At 48.2% G+C, this 18,221-nt stretch overlaps 1 protein-coding gene across 2 annotated transcripts in view; it reads left to right on the top strand.

Annotated features, from left to right (window-relative positions):
* The window catches only part of LRP4 (LDL receptor related protein 4), a 91,047-nt gene extending 72,826 nt beyond the window's left edge, over positions 1 to 18,221 (top strand). For both annotated transcript variants that reach the window (XM_061997770.1, XM_061997769.1), the window contains exons 22-38: positions 194 to 325; positions 991 to 1,131; positions 1,822 to 1,908; positions 2,106 to 2,277; positions 2,361 to 2,523; positions 3,154 to 3,379; positions 4,828 to 5,131; positions 5,384 to 5,602; positions 5,893 to 6,027; positions 6,214 to 6,322; positions 7,818 to 7,962; positions 8,427 to 8,540; positions 9,801 to 9,924; positions 10,849 to 10,916; positions 12,090 to 12,177; positions 12,774 to 12,915; positions 14,674 to 18,221. In XM_061997770.1, coding sequence (XP_061853754.1) covers positions 194 to 325; positions 991 to 1,131; positions 1,822 to 1,908; positions 2,106 to 2,277; positions 2,361 to 2,523; positions 3,154 to 3,379; positions 4,828 to 5,131; positions 5,384 to 5,602; positions 5,893 to 6,027; positions 6,214 to 6,322; positions 7,818 to 7,962; positions 8,427 to 8,540; positions 9,801 to 9,924; positions 10,849 to 10,916; positions 12,090 to 12,177; positions 12,774 to 12,915; positions 14,674 to 15,006 — 2,702 coding nt within the window. In that variant the 3' untranslated portion in view covers positions 15,007 to 18,221. The remainder of the gene's footprint in view (positions 1 to 193; positions 326 to 990; positions 1,132 to 1,821; positions 1,909 to 2,105; positions 2,278 to 2,360; positions 2,524 to 3,153; positions 3,380 to 4,827; positions 5,132 to 5,383; positions 5,603 to 5,892; positions 6,028 to 6,213; positions 6,323 to 7,817; positions 7,963 to 8,426; positions 8,541 to 9,800; positions 9,925 to 10,848; positions 10,917 to 12,089; positions 12,178 to 12,773; positions 12,916 to 14,673) is intronic.

Below are 18,221 nucleotides of genomic sequence, written 5' to 3'. Positions count from 1 at the left end.
CCCCAAGCCACGCTGAGCTGAGAGCATGGCACAGCTCTCCTGCAAGGAGCTAAGCTGTCCCTCAGTCCTCAATGCCTTAAGGAGAGAGCATGAGAACAACTCTCTGCTTAGTATTTAAGAGCATCCTGTAGCTGTGCATCCCTTTTTGTGCCTGTGCTACTGGCTCATGGATTTCCCATCCTTTCTCCTGTAGTACGTACAGCATGTGAAGTTGGCAACGGAGGCTGCAGTCACCTGTGCCTTTTGGCACCTCTTCCAAAAGGCTACAGCTGTACCTGCCCTACTGGGATCAACCTGCAGTCTGATGGCAAGACCTGCTCCCCTGGTGAGAGCTCTCTGTAGGATCCTCATTGCAGTTTTATATCACAGCTACAGTTTACTCCTGCCTTACTGGAGAACAGAATTCACTTTTACATGTTCATCTGCTTGACCCCTTGAAAATACCCTTTGATGTTTGTACTTGAGTGGGACTTACTGTGAAGAGACTTACTGGTAACTGGATTGATGCAGAAGAATTTTTTCTTGAAATCATGTTGGGCAGCTGAACCTGATGTCACATTTTTCAGCCATACTTTTGCCCTAATTTTGAGGTGGATTGGTTTTTCACTGCAAGGGGCTGTATTCTTTAATATGGCTGAACACGCTCCTGCCATGGACCTTCTTTTTGAGGATTGTGGAAGGCACCTGGCTTCAGGCCATGGTACATCTGCTTTTTCTCTTTAGAAGAAAAAGCAAATACTCCTAATTCCAATTTCCCACACGTGTTAGCAGAGGTAACTCTTAGATGAGTGCACTCTTTTGCACCTTGGATGTAAAGAAGCATTCAGTAATGTGCAGTAAAGCTTTTGTACCCTGACTCCCCATAAACTGAGATCTGCCTGAGACTTTTCCACTGCAGTGAATATCACCTCCAGAATGTTCAGTAAACAATGCCCACAGTTGACTGAACTTGTTCCTTGCTGATACCTGTCCATTTTCAACTCTCTACAGGAATGACCAGCTTTCTGATCTTTGCCAGAAGGACAGACATCCGGATGGTCTCTCTGGATATTCCCTACTTTGCAGATGTTGTTGTCTCAGTCAATGTCACCATGAAGAACACCATTGCCATTGGAGTGGACCCTCGTGAAGGTCTGAGCTTCTTATTGTATCTGACTGTCTGAAAGGCAACAAGTGACCTCATGTTTGAGTAGAGATTCAGGTGCAGATCTCACTGCAGGCTGTGAATTTGAGTAGTTATTCTTCTAGTATGCTCTGCAACTATTCATCTCCAATCAGGAAAGGAATGTCCTTAGAGGAAAACAGAACCTTGACTATGTGGAAAAAGCTGCCTGCTATATTGAATGAGGTTCCTGGGCATTTTGGGCTTTAGAAAACTCTCTTCCTGCTGAAGCCTTTCACAGCAGTAGAGCTGAGACTCTATATATGTGTGTGCTAAACATCTGATGCTGTGCTGGATTTAAACCCACTGTTGTACAGTATGATGATCTGATTGCTCTTCTCTGGAACATTGTGAGAAATCAGATGTGGAACTCTGTACTGCTAAAGTACAGAATTCTCTGGCCTTTTGTAAGGGTCAGAGTGACAGTGCTTCTGCATATTTTGAGGAGGATTGTGCCAAAACTGTTTGTGCTGTTTTATCACTCCAGCCTAACAGTCTTGTGCTGCTGTTGTTCCTGTGCAGTCAGATCTGTTTTGAACGATGTGGCTGGTAGTCAGAGACCTGGATCTGTTTTTTCTGGGTTTTTCTGTTTGGTTGTTGGGCTTTGGGTTGGTTTTGCTGTGGGCTTTTTAAAAACTTCTCTTCCTTCTTCCCCTCAGGAAAGATTTACTGGTCAGACAGCACACTGCGGAAAATCAGCCGGGCTGCCCTTGATGGCTCACAGTTTGAGGACATCATCACTACAGGTAAGAGAGACTTTGGCTTGGGAGCCTCTTGCCTCCACACAGTGTGAAAAGAGAGATTCTCTGATACTTTGGCAGAATAATGGTTACATTTTCAGTGGAAAGGCAAGCAAAGACTGAAGTGCCCAAGGAGAACACCAGAAGTTCCTGACTAAGCTGGGAGGATGAGCAGTGACCAATACCCCTTTGTGTTTTCTTAGGTCTGTTGACTACAGATGGGCTGGCTGTGGATGCTATTGGCAGGAAGATATATTGGACTGATACAGGAACAAACCGGATTGAAGTGGGCAACCTCGATGGCTCCATGAGGAAAGTCTTGGTCTGGCAGAACCTGGACAGCCCCCGGGCAATAGCTTTGTACCATGAGATGGGGTTAGTGTTGGCAGGAGGCTATCTGTGAGTTAGAACAGGACTTCTGACCTCCATTTCCATAATACTTGCTGGCTTTTCCCCAGGTATATGTACTGGACAGACTGGGGGGAGAATGCCAAACTGGAACGCTCTGGGATGGACGGCTCTGGACGTGCAGTGTTGATCAGCAACAATCTGGGCTGGCCTAATGGACTGGCAGTGGATAAAGCAGGATCCCAGCTGCTCTGGGCTGATGCTCACACTGAGGTCTGATTCTGTTCTTCAGCACTGCTTGCCTTTAGGTCTTTGATAGGCTAGAGGCTGTTCCAAAGCTCTCGAGCAAGCTATCAGGAGCAGCAGGAGCACAAGCTTCTCTGAGAGTATGGGTCATGGGGAGGGGGAGCTTGAATAACATCACAGAATCTCAGAATCACAGAATCTTAAGGGCTGGAAAGGACCTCGAAAGTTCAACCAGTGCAACCCCCCTGCCAGAGCAGCACCACCTAGAGCAGATCACACAGGACTCATCCAGGGGGGTTTGAATGTCTCCAGAGAAGGAGACTCCACAGTCCATCTGGGCAGCCCCTTCCAGTGCTCCCTCACCTCAACAGGGAAGTTTTCCCTTGTGTTTCTTTGGAACCTCTTCTGTTCCAGCTTGTACCCATTGCCACTTGTCCTGTCATTGGCCATCACTGAGCACAGCCTGGCTCCATCCTCCTGACACCTACCCTTTGTGTATCTGTAAACATTAATGAGCTCACCCCTCAGTCTCCTCCAAGCTCAAGAGCCCCAGAATCCCATCACTTGCTTAGGCTTTGTTTCTCACTTGACACAGCAATTGCTAGCAAGAGGATCCCTGTTTGGGGTATGAGGCTGATGTTTTGCTTCCTCCCGCAGCGGATCGAGGCCGCGGATCTCAACGGTGCCAACCGCCGCACGCTGCTGTCTCCGGTGCAGCATCCCTACGGCCTCACTCTGCTGGACTCGTACATCTACTGGACTGACTGGCAGACACGCAGCATTCACAGGGCTGACAAGGACACTGGTGCCAATGTCATCTTGGTGAGGGCCAACCTGCCTGGCCTCATGGACATTCAAGCCATCGATAGGGCACGGCCCCTGGGTGAGTTGTTAGGCTGCTCCCAAATCAGCGGGTGTCTGTCTGTGGTCACTGGGGAGTCTTTCAGAGCTGTCAGTGAAGGAGAGTCCTTGGTGTAAGGCATGAGTAGCAGAGTAGCTTCTAAAAAACCATCTTTTCTTTTCTTCCTCCTGCTCTTTGAACTATTTTTGCACTTATCCTTGCTTACTCAGCTCCACGGGTCTGGTGTCTGTTTCTAACTCCATGCCTTTTGACCCTCCTCATCCTACACTCCCTTCATCCCATTCCCTTAACTGAATTGCAATGACAACCTCATTTTGTAACACAGCAGAGCCCTTTTCTTAGGAGGACTGAATGAGTCCTGCACTGTTAGGCCTCAGCAGAGTTTACTGGCATTGGACACTTTTCCTTTAACTCCAGAAAGCACTAATTCCTGTTAAGCTCCTTGCTGAAACCATATTTCAAAGTCTAGACACATTTTTCTCAACCATTAAAGGCTTCATCTTCCCTGTCTGCCACTTTGCTCTACAAATAATCTGCTTCTTTAGTTGCTCTTAATATATCATGCTCTCTAGCTGTTCAGATTCCTTACATTACTCTTTGGGGATCCCATACAGCCTTATCTTGCCTCTTTGCTCTTCGGTGGGAGTTGTTGCTTTGTGCTGTGCCTTTGTTTTGGTGGAGTTCCCCCGATACATACTTCTACACAAAACCTCTGTGCTGCTTCTCCTGTGGCTACTAACCCTCTGTGCTGCTTCTCCTGTGGCTACTAACAGCAGAACATCACTTTTCACAGTGTAACTTCACAATATAACTTAAAGCTAACCAACAGTGTAAACATCTTATCCCTGTTGTCTCCTTCCTGCTCCCTGCATCTCTTTTCTGGGCTTATCCCCTTCTAGTAAATGTGTGCTGGTTTGATTTGGGGTTTTTCTTTTCAATTAAAAAATGATATGACCCTAATATGTCAGGCACTTTCAGCAGGCTTCTCTGATGCCTTTGTTTACTTGCCACTGTGTGTAGCTAAGTTGAGACAGAAGCTTCTTTGTCAGCCTGGCCTCTGGTGCATTGTCACGCTGCTTCCCCACGGGGTCGGATCTTGCTGTCGGCCTCACCATTTGAGTTTTGCTACTCAAGCTAAACTGCAGTTGTGTGAATCTTTCAGCATTTGGATGGTCTTTTTTTTTCCATGGGAAAACTATGATTAGCAAGAAATGCAGGTCAAGGTTTTGCTCCTAATGCTCTCCCTTCTTCTGTGCCTTCTTGTTCTTGCCCAACCATGCCCATACCCACCATGAGTCTTGGAGGGGAGGGAGGCAGTCTCTGTGTGAAGGGCTGTAGATGCCCAGTAAGGCTGGGATGGTAAGGATGAGCTCATCTGCTAGCAAGTTGGGCCCACATGTACCCTTTAGAAAAGCTTTGATCTATGGGACCACACCGATCCTTAAACTATGCTTTCCCTATTTCTAAAGGCTTCAATAAATGTGGAGTTCGTAATGGTGGCTGCTCCCATCTTTGCTTGCCTCACCCCACTGGCTTCTCCTGTGCCTGCCCTACTGGCATCCAGCTGAAGAGAGATGAGCAGACATGTGACTCTTCTCCAGAGACCTACTTACTCTTCTCTAGCCGTGCTTCCATCCGTCGCATCTCGCTGGACACCAGTGACCACACAGATGTGCACATACCTGTCCCTGAGCTGAACAATGTCATTTCTCTAGACTATGACAGTGTGGATGGCAAGATTTACTACACAGATGTATTTCTGGATGTCATCAGGTGAGTGCCAGTCGTCTGCTTGGCCAGTGCCCAGATAACCCAGCTCTTTGTGCTGGTTGATACATGGCATCATGTGCATTGAACCAAGTGCTGTAGGTGTATTTAACCTGATGGAGACAATGGGGAAGAAGGCACTGGGGAGACAGCAGTGTGAAGTGACCCTGTGGTTGATGGGGATCACACATGGAAGGCTGGAAGGCTTTCTGGGAGGTACCTATTCCTCACTGCTGTTTGTCATTGGTTTCCATCCAGGCGGTCTGATCTGAACGGCAGCAACATGGAAACTGTTATTGGTCAGGGTCTGAAGACTACTGATGGCCTGGCAGTGGACTGGGTTGCCAGGAACCTCTACTGGACAGACACAGGACGTAATACCATAGAAGTGGCTAGGCTGGATGGAAGCTCTAGGAAAGTACTGATCAATAACAGCCTGGATGAGCCCCGAGCCATTGCTGTCTTTCCCAAGAAGGGGTAGGTACTGGGTATCGGTGGGGCAGAAGCAGGTTGGAAGAGGAGGTTGTGTGCCATGTGAATCTGCAGGTGCCAGTGTCTACTAGAATCTGCAGGCTGACTCTGAGTGAGAGATATAACCAGGCAGACAGTGAACTCAAAGTTGGGGCAAACAGCAGGGAAAAGCAAGCTACAGACAACATGGTCTTGTCTTGAACTTGAAGAATCTGGCAGTTTAATTGATAACTAAAACTTTCATTAGACTAAATGAAATGTTCTTTTCTTCTTAAACTTGCCTTCCACCTCTTCAGGTACCTCTTCTGGACAGACTGGGGTCACATTGCTAAAATTGAACGGGCAAACTTGGATGGCTCCGAGCGTAAAATCCTCATTAACACCGACCTGGGATGGCCCAATGGATTGACTTTGGATTATGACACCAGGAGGTCAGTGAAAGAGTTTCTTACACTTGCATAGCATTAAGAGATGTAATGGATCCTTTTTAGCCTTCTTACCTTAGTTTCTTGGAGTAGTGTCGTGGGTTTGGCGTGGTTTTTTCAGTCTGTTCCATCTTGGCTAGTGAATGACTAGAAAGTAAAGATGGAAGCTCAGCTCTTGCCCTGTTCCTCCAGGATTTACTGGGTGGATGCACATCTTGATCGCATAGAGAGTTGTGATCTCAATGGGAAACTAAGGCAAGTGCTGGTCAGCCACGTGTCACATCCCTTTGCTCTGACTCAGGTAAGAAGATTGTCCTGCTGCTATTGTTTCCCCTGGTGGGTTGATGTGTTTGGATAGTGAGGCTTGGAGACAGGGAAGTGTTACAGTGTGGGGAAACAATGATAGCTGAGGGTATAGTGCTGAACTCTTCTGTGAAGCTAACAAAGGAAGCTTCACAGAGTCACAGAGTGGTGGGGGTTGGAAGGGAGCTCTAGAGCTCAGCCAGGCTAAAGCAGGTTCCCCTCCATCAGGTCACACAGGAACGTGTCCAGGTGGGTTTGGGAACCTCCAGAGAAGGAGCCTCCACACCCTCCCTAGGCAGCCTGGGCCAGGGCTCCCTCACCTCAGCACCAAACAAGCTTTTCCCTAAGTGGAACATTTTGTGTTCCAGTTTATGTCCATTACCCTCAGTCCTCTCACTGGACATTACGGGAAAAAAGTGTCACCCTATTCTCTTGACACCCATCCTTTAAATATTTGTAAGTGTTAATGAGGTCCCCCCTCAGTCTCCTCTTCTCCAGGCTGATCAGCCCCAGGTCCTGCAGCCTTTCCTCATAGGAGAGATGCTCCATTCCCCTCATCATCTTGGTAGCCCTGTGCTGGGCTTTTTCCAGCAGTTCCCTGACTGTCTTGAGCTGGGGAGCCCAGAACTGGACACAGGACTCCAGATGAGGCCTCAGCAGGGCAGAGGAGAGGGGGACCAGAACCTCCCTCCACCTGCTGCCCACACTCTCCTTGATGCCCCCAGGCTGCCATTGGCTTCTTGCCCACGAGGGCACGTTGCTGGCTCATGGTTTGTTATCACCCAGCACTCCCAGGTCCCTCTCCTGGAGCTGCTCTCCAGCAGGTCACCCCCAGCCTGTCCTGCTGCAGGGGGTTGCTCCTTCCCAGGTGCAGGACTCTGCACTTCAGCCCTTGTGTCAGGAAGTTGTCATCAGCATTCTGTAGGAACCTCCTGGACTGTGTGCACTTGGCTGAGTGGCTTTGCCAGCAAATCTCAGGGAGGCTGAAGTACCCCATGAGGACCAGGGATTATGATTGTGAGGGAGCTCTCAGTGATATATAGAAGGCTTCATCTGCTGCTTCTTCCTGATCAGCTGGCCTGTAGTAAACTCCCACAACAGTATCACCCACACTACCCTGCACCTTAAATCTCACCCACAAGCATTCAACCCACCCCTCGTTCCCCCAAGGCAGAGCTCAATGCACTCTAATTGTTCTCTCACATAGAGACCAATTCCACCTCCTCACCTCATTGGCCTGTCTTTCCTAAATCACATAGCTGTTGATGGCTGTTCTGCAGTCATGGGAACTGTCCCACCATGTCTCTCTAACTGCAATGAGTAATTCTTGTAATTTCTCTGTAACTCCTCTGGGATGTGGACAGTAATCTTCTTTATAAGAGGTGAAGGGGTCAAAAAGGCTTTTGTTAAGGGCCTTCTGCCACTGGGATGTGTATTTTATGGGTATGCTGTGTCTAAACATGCTAATGGCTGTGACTTTTCTCCCTGAGCAGCAGGATAGGTGGATATACTGGACTGACTGGCAAACCAAATCTATCCAGAGAGTGGACAAGTACTCTGGGCGGAACAAAGAGACAGTCCTAGCCAACGTTGAGGGACTGATGGATATCATTGTGGTTTCTCCTCAGAGGCAGACAGGTAAACTGATTCAAGAAAAAGGCTAACTCTAGACAAAAAGAGCTCTGGAGCCACTGTGCTGCTGTAGATGCCATGTGAGGTTGGCATCCTTTCTTGTACTCAAACTGTGCCTGTGACATTCCAGTCAGTTACAGCTTAATGGTGTTGTGTCACAGCTTTGATGAGCAAATGGCACTTTCTGTGTTGTTACCTGACATTGTGCTGAAACAGAAAACGTGAGCTTTTTGGGTTTTAACCTGTGCAGCTGTTTTGACTGGGCTCTTGCCTAATGCTTTCCAGTGCCTGCCTTTTGAGACTGTCCCTGATCCTGTCAGTGTCTGGCTACTGTCACCACTTAGCAGTCAGATGAAGGGTGTGTGCCAGAGCACAGCAACTTACTGCATTTCCAGGAGGTATCTCTGAGCAGGAAAAAAGGTGGTGGTTCTGTGCTCCAACTTACTTAGAAAATTGCTTGTTCCTTCCAGGTACTAATGCTTGTGGAGTGAACAATGGAGGCTGCACTCACCTCTGCTTTGCCAGGGCTTCTGACTTTGTCTGTGCGTGTCCGGACGAACCAGACGGGCGGCCTTGCTCTACCAGTGAGTTTACTGCATGTCACCTGGGTGGTAGCTTCCATAAGTCAGCCACTGTCACTACTGATACAGTGGCAACCAGAGCATCTGAAGCTCTCCAGTTAGGCAGTGTTGTATACTGGAAGTAAGGCAGCTGTGAGCAATAGAGCCCTCTCTTTCCTTTCTCCTACCAGGCTGGGTTTGACATGAGAAGGCTGCTCATATAGGCCATTTCAGACTCTCTAGTGTTGTGGTTCAGGCCCAGGCAGCAGTGAAGCACCACACAGCCTCTTGCTCACCCTCCCACACCCCCATCCTCCTTGGGATTGTAGCAGGGCACTCTCCCCAGTGAAAAGATGCAAGCTGAAGGTCATGCTGTTTCCTAGGGGTGAAGGCCATTACAGACCAGCCTGACTTGACTATCTCCAAGAATAACTTGAGAGGATGAGAAAATTCCTAAGCTAGAGGACAGTGAAACAGGCATCTCCTTCCCCCATCCCTCCTTTCTTCCTGGGCTCAGCTCCCTGCTCCTGATACCTCTGCCTCGTCCCCTCTCAGCAGCACAGAGGGACAGGGAATGGGGGATGTGGTCAGTCCCTCACAGATGGCCTTTGCTGCTTCTTAGAGGAGGAGGACTCCTCACATTCTTCCCCTGCTCCAACACAGGGTCCTTCCCATGGGATACAGTCCCTGACAAACCTCTCTGCTGTGAGTCCTTCCCAAGGGCTGCAGCTTCTGCTTTAATCTCCTCCAGTGTGGGACTCCCCTGTGGCAGCAGCATTCTGGGCACCTTCTGCTGCAACATCACCCTCCCACAAATTCACAGCCCCTCTGGGCACAGTCACCCTGGTGTGGGGTCCTCTGTGAACTGCCAACAAACCTCTGCTTCACCACTCCTCTCCACAGGAGACAATCTCACCACGGGATGCAAGGGGCTCTTTGCCCCAGCACACCTCCTCCTCTCTTCCCTCACTGGCTATGGCATCCCCCTGGTTGCTTCTCTCTCTTTCAACTCCTTTCAGTACCTCCCAGAAAGAAAGAACACCCTCCACTCCAGCTGCTGCTGCTTATAAAATGATGCCAGAGGCACCTAGCTGGCTCAGCCCCAGAGATGGGTCTGACTCAGAGCCAGGGAAAGTTTTGAGCAACTTCTTCCAGGAGCCACAATGACAGCCCCTTCCCCCTTACCAGAAACAGCTCCACACAAACCCATGACATCTAGCTTACCAGATTTATTCATCCATTCCTCAGAGTTGGGGTCCTGATAATTTTTCTCTGTTGTTCTAGTTCCTGGTGTGGTGCCCCCTGGTCCTGAACCCACCAGCATGAGGGGGAGAAGTCAGACACCACCTGGCAGAGCAGATACCTCAACAACCAAACCTCTCACATCTCTGGAAGCAGTGGAAGGAAAGTAAGTGCTCTTGTTCTTTTGCAATTGGAGATGTGAAAGTCACAGCTTGTGTAAGGTGCAACAGGCAAGCTGGTTGTCAGTCTCCAAATGTACCTTTCCTAGCACCAGACTTTACATTCATGATGTGGAAAACCCCTTGACAAAGAGTGCAGAGCACTATTGAACTGGCAAGAAGGAGGTGCAGAGATCTTCCTGTCTCTTCTATTGAAATGTGTGTCTGGTGTTAAAATTCTCCTGAGACTGTGTCATTCATTTGATTGATTTTTGAACTCCTAATTTTGAGAACTGATTTCTGAGAGGAGAACAGGGGAGTCTGTTACTTCAGTTCACTGAGACATCTTATACCTGACCCAGACATCTGAGAAAGTGGTGCCACAAAGAGAGAGCCTGTTTTGGGCAGAAAACACCTTTGCAGCTCTGACATTGAAGTTACAATGCAGGTAGTTAAGAGACTTTTCTCTTCTAATTCACTACAGCCTGCTGTCCTTACTGCCTGGCAATAAAGTATATGGCTGGGTTGTTTACAAGGCAAAGCTTCCACTTTGTTGAGCATGCTGTACTGGACAGAAAGGTCTTTGTGCTGCCTTGGGGATGTTGTGATTCTTTGCTCCAACACTGATGCTGATGTTCTGGGAGCTAAATATATGTATGCACCTATGTACCTGAGAGGTGAATGTGGGGTGGTGCAGATACATACAAATATATATATACAGATGCAAATATTGCAGGCCTATAATTGAGACACACACAGATATATATATATATCCTCTCTCCTTGGGATACAGAAGGGTGCTGCAGAAGAGAAAGGAAAGCTCTTGTTGAAATGGAAGGGGTATCAGTGTTAGCCTGTCCCATCCTATCCCTTAATACCTTTGATAGTGTTGACAGTACTTTCAGTAACTAACTGTCCTTCTCTCCACTCAGCTGCTCTGACAAAGATGCTCTTCGAGGCTTGTGTACCCATGCCAACGAGGCAGTGTTGGCAACCATGGGTGAGTTCCTTTTAACCCTCTCCACCACAGTTGTTCCTCCAGGTGTGCCAAGGACATCCATCATGTTTGAAACTTAAATGTCTGAAACTCAGGCATGAATGACTCAAAAGGCCTTCTGAGCAGAGCCAAGGGTGTCTAAGGGTGAACATCAGTCATACACATTTGTTAGCCCATATGGGGACTTCTCCAAATAACACTTTGGTCTGAAGACTAGTTCTGTTTTCTTTCTTCCCATCCCTCATCCTTTGGGCTCTTCCTAGCAGCACCCTTTTTCACCATCCCCTTGTGTTTAGTTGAGGATGGTTGGGTAGGGTAATTGTTTCCCACTGCAGGAGGAGCCAGTGAGCAAGGGGCTCTTAACTCGTTGGCCAGGTTTTGGCTGGGGCAGAGTTAATTTTCCTCTTAGTAGCTGCTATGGGACTATGTTTTGTGTTTGCACTGAAGAGAATGTTGATATCAGAGGGATGTTTTGGTTATAGTGCTGGCACAACAACAAGGCCCTTTCTGCTTTTCCCTCTGCTCACCACCAGTGGACTCTGAGGGGAGAGGGGAGGGGAGGTCAGTGTGTGCACAAGCAGCTGGGAGGAAGCATGGCCAGGACAGCTGACCTGAACTAGCCAAAGGGCTATTCCCTACCACAGAATGTCATTCCCAGTGTATCAGCTGGGGGGAGTTGGCTGAGAGGAGCCCATCACGGCTTGGGCACAGGTGGGCAGGTGCTGAGCAATTGTGTTCCACATCACCTGGTCTTTGTTTGGGTTATTTTTCTTAATAACTATTATTCTATTTCATTCTTACTGTTACTACTGTTCTTACCTGAATTGCCAAGTCTTGATTTTACTTCTTCCCTCCTCCTTTCCACTCATCCTATGGGAGGTGTGAGGTGGGATGGGAAGTTTCAGCTGAAACCACGACACCCATCCATACCCAATCCCATTATAAAGATCTTGATGCTGCTTGGTTCGCTGAGGCCTGGGTGGGAGGAAGGGTTATCCTACCTTTGGTTTCATATGAAGCCAAACAAACCCCTCTGCTAAAACCTGCTGTGCTGATGGTTTGGTTTACTCAGGTCTGTAGGGTGTAAAGCCTCTGTGTTAGGGGTTACACCGAGGTCAGTGTTGCCCAGGGGGAGTTAAGGACAATGCATAAACTCCCCTTGCTCTTCACTTTCAGGAGAAGGACTGCATGTCAGCTACATCATTGGAGGCCTTCTCAGCATCTTGTTTATTTTGCTGCTTATTGCTGCTTTAATTATATATAGGTGAGTGATCTTTTTCCCTCTTATCCTGGCCAGCAGTAAGATCTGGGGTTGTAGGGGAAGAAAGCTCCTGAAAGCGCTTCATCTTTCTTTGTTGTCATTTAATCCCTTTGTTCTCCATTGGAGGCAATGTTTGATGATTTTCTTTGCAAGGTTTGCATCCTGTGCCCTTGCAGTGTTGGGCATGGAACTCTGTCATTTGAAGCCTGAATTTCCTGCAGAAAGCTCACAAGTTATGGACAGGGGTGTGAGACATCATCTCTCAGTACATGTGTGAACTCTCGTGCTTTCTGCCAGATGGCTTCACCAATTACTGCCAGGATAGCTTTTCTGGTTACATGGCAGTGCCTTGCTGTACTGGTGGCTAGTGAATCACAGAGTCATAGAATGGTAGGGGTTGGAAGGGACCTTTAGAGATCATCCAGTCCAACCCCCCTGCTGAAGCAGGTCCCACCTACATCAGCACTGGTAGGTGAAGAGCCGGGTGATGCCAGATTTCTCTTTTTGATGGACAATGAAGACTGATGGAGCTTTCCACAAAACTGAGCACTAGGGAACAGTAGAGCCCTGTGTCTTTTCTGACAGCTCTCTCCTTGTAGGCATAATAAATCCAAGTTCACAGACCCTGGCTTGGGGACCCTGACCTACAGTAATCCCTCATACCGGACATCTACCCAGGAGGTGAAGATTGAAGCTGCTCCCAAACCAACTATGTACAACCAGTTGTGCTATAAAAAAGAGGTAAGAGCTGCTACTAAGGACATGGGAAGCCAGCTCAAGCTGCTGTTGAGTGTTACAGGCCTTAGCATGTGAGAATGTTGCAACTGATCAGCATTTACTTCTAGGAGAGCTGCAGGGAATTGCTCAGACTCTAATGGAAATCAGCCAGTAGCACTTCTTTCCCAATGAGCTGTAGTCAGTCAGACCTGTCTTTAGCTCTCTGCTTCTTCCTCACTGCACAGTGTCTTTCATTTACATTGGGTGCTGGCCCTCAAAGTAACAGGAGCCAAATGGAATTGTCTTCCTTGGACACGATTGTGGCTACTGACTGCTGCACCAAGGTTGCTTTGAACAATCACCAGGGGAACCAGGCAGCCAGGAGGGATTTGGTAACAAGAACGTGGCTCCTGGCTATTGCACTGCCTGGAAGGGGAGGGGTAGGGAGAGAACTGGAGCCCTTATGCAGTGGAGACTTAAAAGGCCTTGCAGAGGTCCAGTCTGTGTGCCACAGGATGGAGAGGGTTTAATATAATCTCTTGCAGCACTAAGTTTCTCCTCTGTTTTCTCCTCAGAAGCTTTCTTATCACTCAGATAGCTTCTCATCTTCCCTCTTCTGATTTCCATCCACATCCTCATGTCAGGTATCACTACTCTGTGTGTTTGAACCTGCCTCCCTCACTCAAGCTCTGTTGTGTGGCTCAAGCACTGTCCCATACTAATTGCTCTTTCTTGTTTTTTCCCCTGCTTTTGTGTCCTTAAACCAGCCCTGCTGTCTGTCAAGAAAGTGTAGATAATTTTCTGTGGCAGATCCTTTGGTCTGGGCTTTGGCTTCTTGTACTCAGTATGTATTTTTTAAAAGATCATTTCTGTGGGAGTAGCACAGAGGAATTACAGAGGAATCTGTTAGATCACTCAGTTCCTCCAGCAGAGGAATTGCTCCACGTAACAGAGGAGAGTTTTCCCTGGGTTTGTTTTTCAATAGACTTCCCAAACTTTCCTGCCATTTTAGCCTTATCTACTGAAGACAGGTTTATTTATCTGGGAATCTAAATCCTTTCCACTTTTCATTCTGCTGCTCATAGACATACCCAAGTGTTTATTTCCCTGCCCCCTCCACTTTCTTCTCAGGGACAGATGAGATGTTCTTAATGCTGCTTATTTGTCAGTGAGCCAAGTCAGACAGATTTCACTACTTAAATCTCAGTGTGGTCCCTTTAGCTTCTGATCATATCCCTTGTTTCCCTGTAATCTCCTCTCCCTGTATCACTGAGAGATTCAGACTCCACAGTGGTATTCCAGCTGTGCTTTCCTGAGAGGCAAATCTAGAGTTACTCAGATACAAAGACATTGCAGACTTGGAATCAATCCCCTGCCTACTTTTACCAACAGTCTTCTGGCTGTTCCTGCTTCCCATTTTGGTTTTGGTCTTTTCCTTTTTAGGCTCAATGTTGTTCTTACTCCCTGCTGTCAAGGAATATATATAGTTCAATTAGTAAGGCCAGCTCATCCTCATTCTCCTTTACGTGATTTGAAGGCTCCTGGAGCTTGGAATGAAAGATCTTGCAGGGAGGATTCATCTTGGGGTGGTGAAGAACTGCAGGGAGACTTAGAAGGGGTTCTGCCATTGTGACAGTCAAAGGCAGTGGCAGTTTACCTGGAGGTCCAGCCGTTTGTCTGCTTCTCTGCCTACACTCCAGCTCTGCTTTGCTCTTTGCTGTATTTTTCCATAGATGTGTTGGGTTGAGGTGTTTTTTTCTAACTCACTCGTCTGCTCCCTAGACTGGTCCTGACCACAGCTACACCAAGGAGAAGATCAAGATTGTGGAGGGAATATGCCTTTTGTCCAGTGACGATTCCGAGTGGGATGACCTGAAGCAGATCCGGAGCTCCCGAGGAATCCTGCGGGACCACGTCTGCATGAAGACAGACACGGTCTCCATCCAGGCTAGTTCTGGTTCACTGGATGACACTGAAACTGAGCAGCTGCTACAGGAAGAACAGTCAGAATGCAGCAGCGTTAACACAGCAGCAGCCACTCCTGAGCGGCGTGGCTCGCTCCCAGACACAGGCTGGAAGCACCAGCGCAAGCCCTCCACGGAGAGCGAGGTCTAAAGTACACGTGACTTTGGGAATGCTTCTACCCTCCCTGGCCTCTGCTCTGCACAAGGACAGTACACTGCCTGCTAGGCAAGGAGGGGCACGGAGACCAGCCCCTCATGCAAGGGGCCCAGAGACTGTGACTGCCTTTCAGCAAGGAGCTTGGGCAGCTGTGCTGTTGTGGTTGGAGAGGGAGGATGGGTGGGTTGGAACCCAGAGACCCTTTTGGCTCGTTTTCACTGTCTGTGGTTTATTTATATGTTCCCTTTTCCTGGAAGCTGCCACGTTAACTTTTGTCGTGACTCCTCTGGCCTGAATCTGGCTCAGGTTCTGTGTTCTCTGGCAACCTGCAAGCCCCGTGCCATCCAGCTCACAGTCAATGCCCATGAAGAGAGCAGAGCTGCCTCATTGCTAGCTCCTGGTCACAGAAGTTCCCTGTGTCATTCCAGCCCTAGCAGCACTCTTTGAGGCTTTGTGTTGAGAGGTCTCTGACTTGAGAGAGGTCTTGGAATCAGTGGGATATACTTCGGGGCTCAAGGGGACACTGACACAGCATCAGGTCACCTTTTAAAGGCATAAAGAGGGTACACCACGGTTGCCATGACTTGTCTGATGACAGTATCACTGATTACCTTCCCATCTGCTGGTAAAAACCTTAAGGAATGCTCAGAGTGGAGCACTGTGTCTGTTGCTGGCAGTAGACACTGCTCTTGTTCTCCCTTTCCTGTTAAAACATGTTTCTACTCTGGAAAAACACGAGTCAGCAGTTGGCCCTTTCAGAAGTGCTCCCCGTGGGTACTGGAGTCAAGAGTGCTGAACCTGAGGAAAGGATTGGTATTGTTCTTAGCTCTACAGAGCTAATGGGAGGAAATGGATCTCAGCAAGGCCTAAATTCTACCTTGTCCTTGCATAAATGATATGTAAAAAAAGGAAATTTGCTAAGTCCCCTCCAGTCCCAGTTCTGGAAGGTCCCAATTCTCTTGGCCTTTAGGACCTTTGATTACCATAATGAGGGAAAAGGGATATTTCCTAGGTTGGTTCTTTCCCAGGGGAACGCTCAGTGCTGACAGTCAGGAACTGCTTTGTTACTAGACTGAGCCCATTTGACCTAGAATAGGAGACAATAATCAGAGAGCTGTGAGGGACATTTTAAGTAGTTGTATATCAGATAGAATTGCACTTTAAGCTCTTCTGTTACCACTAAACAGCTCTCCTTGCAAAGTCCTTTCCCATCAGCTGCACGAGCTTCAGTTGTTCTCTGGCCTCCAAGGCCTTTACCCTCAGGGGGATGTAATCCTACCCTTGCCTTTACACCTCAGCAGCACCTGGAGCTGGGCCTCTCATGCTCCCAAGGACTGTGGCCACCTTTTCAAATTCTGTTGACTTTTGTTTGTTCAGAGGGGAAAAAAAATACAGAGAAAACACCTCTTGATGCTTCTTTAAAAACTGATATTTATGGGAACCCCTCAAGTCACACGGTACCAGGGTAAAATATCCCTAAGCCAGATACTTGGAAGCAAAATGTTCCAGTGAAGGAATTTCTCATGGCAAACTCTGTGACCTCTTTATCTCCAAGAAAAAGGTGAAGTACATTCCCAGCCATGGTGTAAAGAGAGCAAAGCATACACTGGGGGTATGGCTTAGAGGTTGTGGGGATGGTGCATCTCCTGTGTGAGAGTTTTTTCCATCTGGTAACAAAAACCAAACCACCAACAACAACAATAACAAAATCAAGCTGTACCAGTGCTCATACACTAACAGTCTGGCCACACCTGAAAAACATGACAGTTGCCAGCAGGTTGGCTGTAGTTCTTACAGCAGAGGTAGCTTTGGAACAGGAGGTAGCCCTGACACAGGCTGCCCGGGGAGGGTGTGGAGGCTCCTTCCTTGGAGGTCTTCAAGACCCACTTGGACACGTTCCTGTGCAACCTGATCTAGGTGGGACCTGCTTCTGCAGGGGGGTTGGACTGGATGATCTCTAAAGCTCCCTTCCAACCCCAACCATTCTATGGTTCTTTGCAGAAAGGGGAAGGTGGCAGCTCTGGCTTGGCTAGGTGGCTTGAAAACTCTTTAAGTGCACCATCAGGCTGACTGGTTTATGTTCCTGTGAAAAACAAACTGGAGCTGTGAGGCTGGGAAGTTTCCCGGTGTTCACGTGGGACTCTGCCCTGCTCCCAGAGGGATGGCTTGGCTGCTTCTTCTTCTTTTGTTCTTTTTAAAAAAGGGTAGATTTGTATTTAATTATTTATTTGTTTGACTCCTGCCTGGGAAGCTTTTTTTGTTGGGCCAGAGGCACTTTTGGATTGAGGCGTGGACTGGGCTGGGAACTGAGGAAGTGAGTATCACTGACGTGGGCCTTGCGTGTCTAAGCTGCCTCATGCAGGGATAACACCAGAGGGCTCAAGCATAGGCTAAACAACTGCTTTGAACAGAAACCACGTGTAGGGGCAGAGGTGTCAGAGCTGGGAGGGGGTGGGTGGATGGGGGAGGAAAGCTCTGACTTCTGAGAGTCGAGTTTCTTTGGGTTTTCAGTAATTTTGGGGTTTTGTTTTCCCCAAGAGCTTATGTGAGTGTGCACCGAAATCCAAAGGTGGGACGAGGTAAAGGGAACCATCCTCTCAGAGCTGTCACTTGAGGTTCAGTCAGCCTGTCAAAATAATCAGTCTGAATCCCAAGTACAGAAGGGAAAGGAAAACCCAGTCATGTCTTTGCAACAACTCACAGTGCTTGTGATCTCCATCCTGAGACCAGTCTCTGCAGCTCCTTAGGAGGGACCCTGCACGCTCCAGCCTAACAACCCTTCACAACTGCTCTCCTCCTCAAATGGTCGTGGTGAAAAGGAGCAACACAACGTCCCACAGCCTCTCCTCTAGCACTGAGGTGGGCAGAAATGAGTTTCTTTTTCCTGGAGACGGCCCCGGTGAGATGCTGCCAAACAGGGTGCATCGTGGTGGCCCATCCTGGGGAAGAGAAGACCCTCGTTGCACTTAGGATGTTAAGAATGTGGAAAGGCCACTGGAGGATGATCTCTTGAGCACTGAGTTACAATGGAAAAAGCAAACCTCTCTCCTCTGTGTCCCGAGCTAGCGTCAGTGATTTCCCTGTGTTCCTGTGTAATGGTTTTAACGTTACTCACTGGAGACATTGGACTTTCTGGAGTTATTTAACCACTGTGTTCAGTATTTTAGGGGTTGATGATAATTTAATATAAATTTAGCTTTTCTTAACCA

Source organism: Colius striatus, chromosome 6 (genome assembly GCF_028858725.1).
Source record: "Colius striatus isolate bColStr4 chromosome 6, bColStr4.1.hap1, whole genome shotgun sequence".
NCBI classification, from domain to species: Eukaryota; Metazoa; Chordata; class Aves; order Coliiformes; family Coliidae; genus Colius; species Colius striatus.
This window is presented reverse-complemented; position numbering and strand designations above follow the sequence as displayed.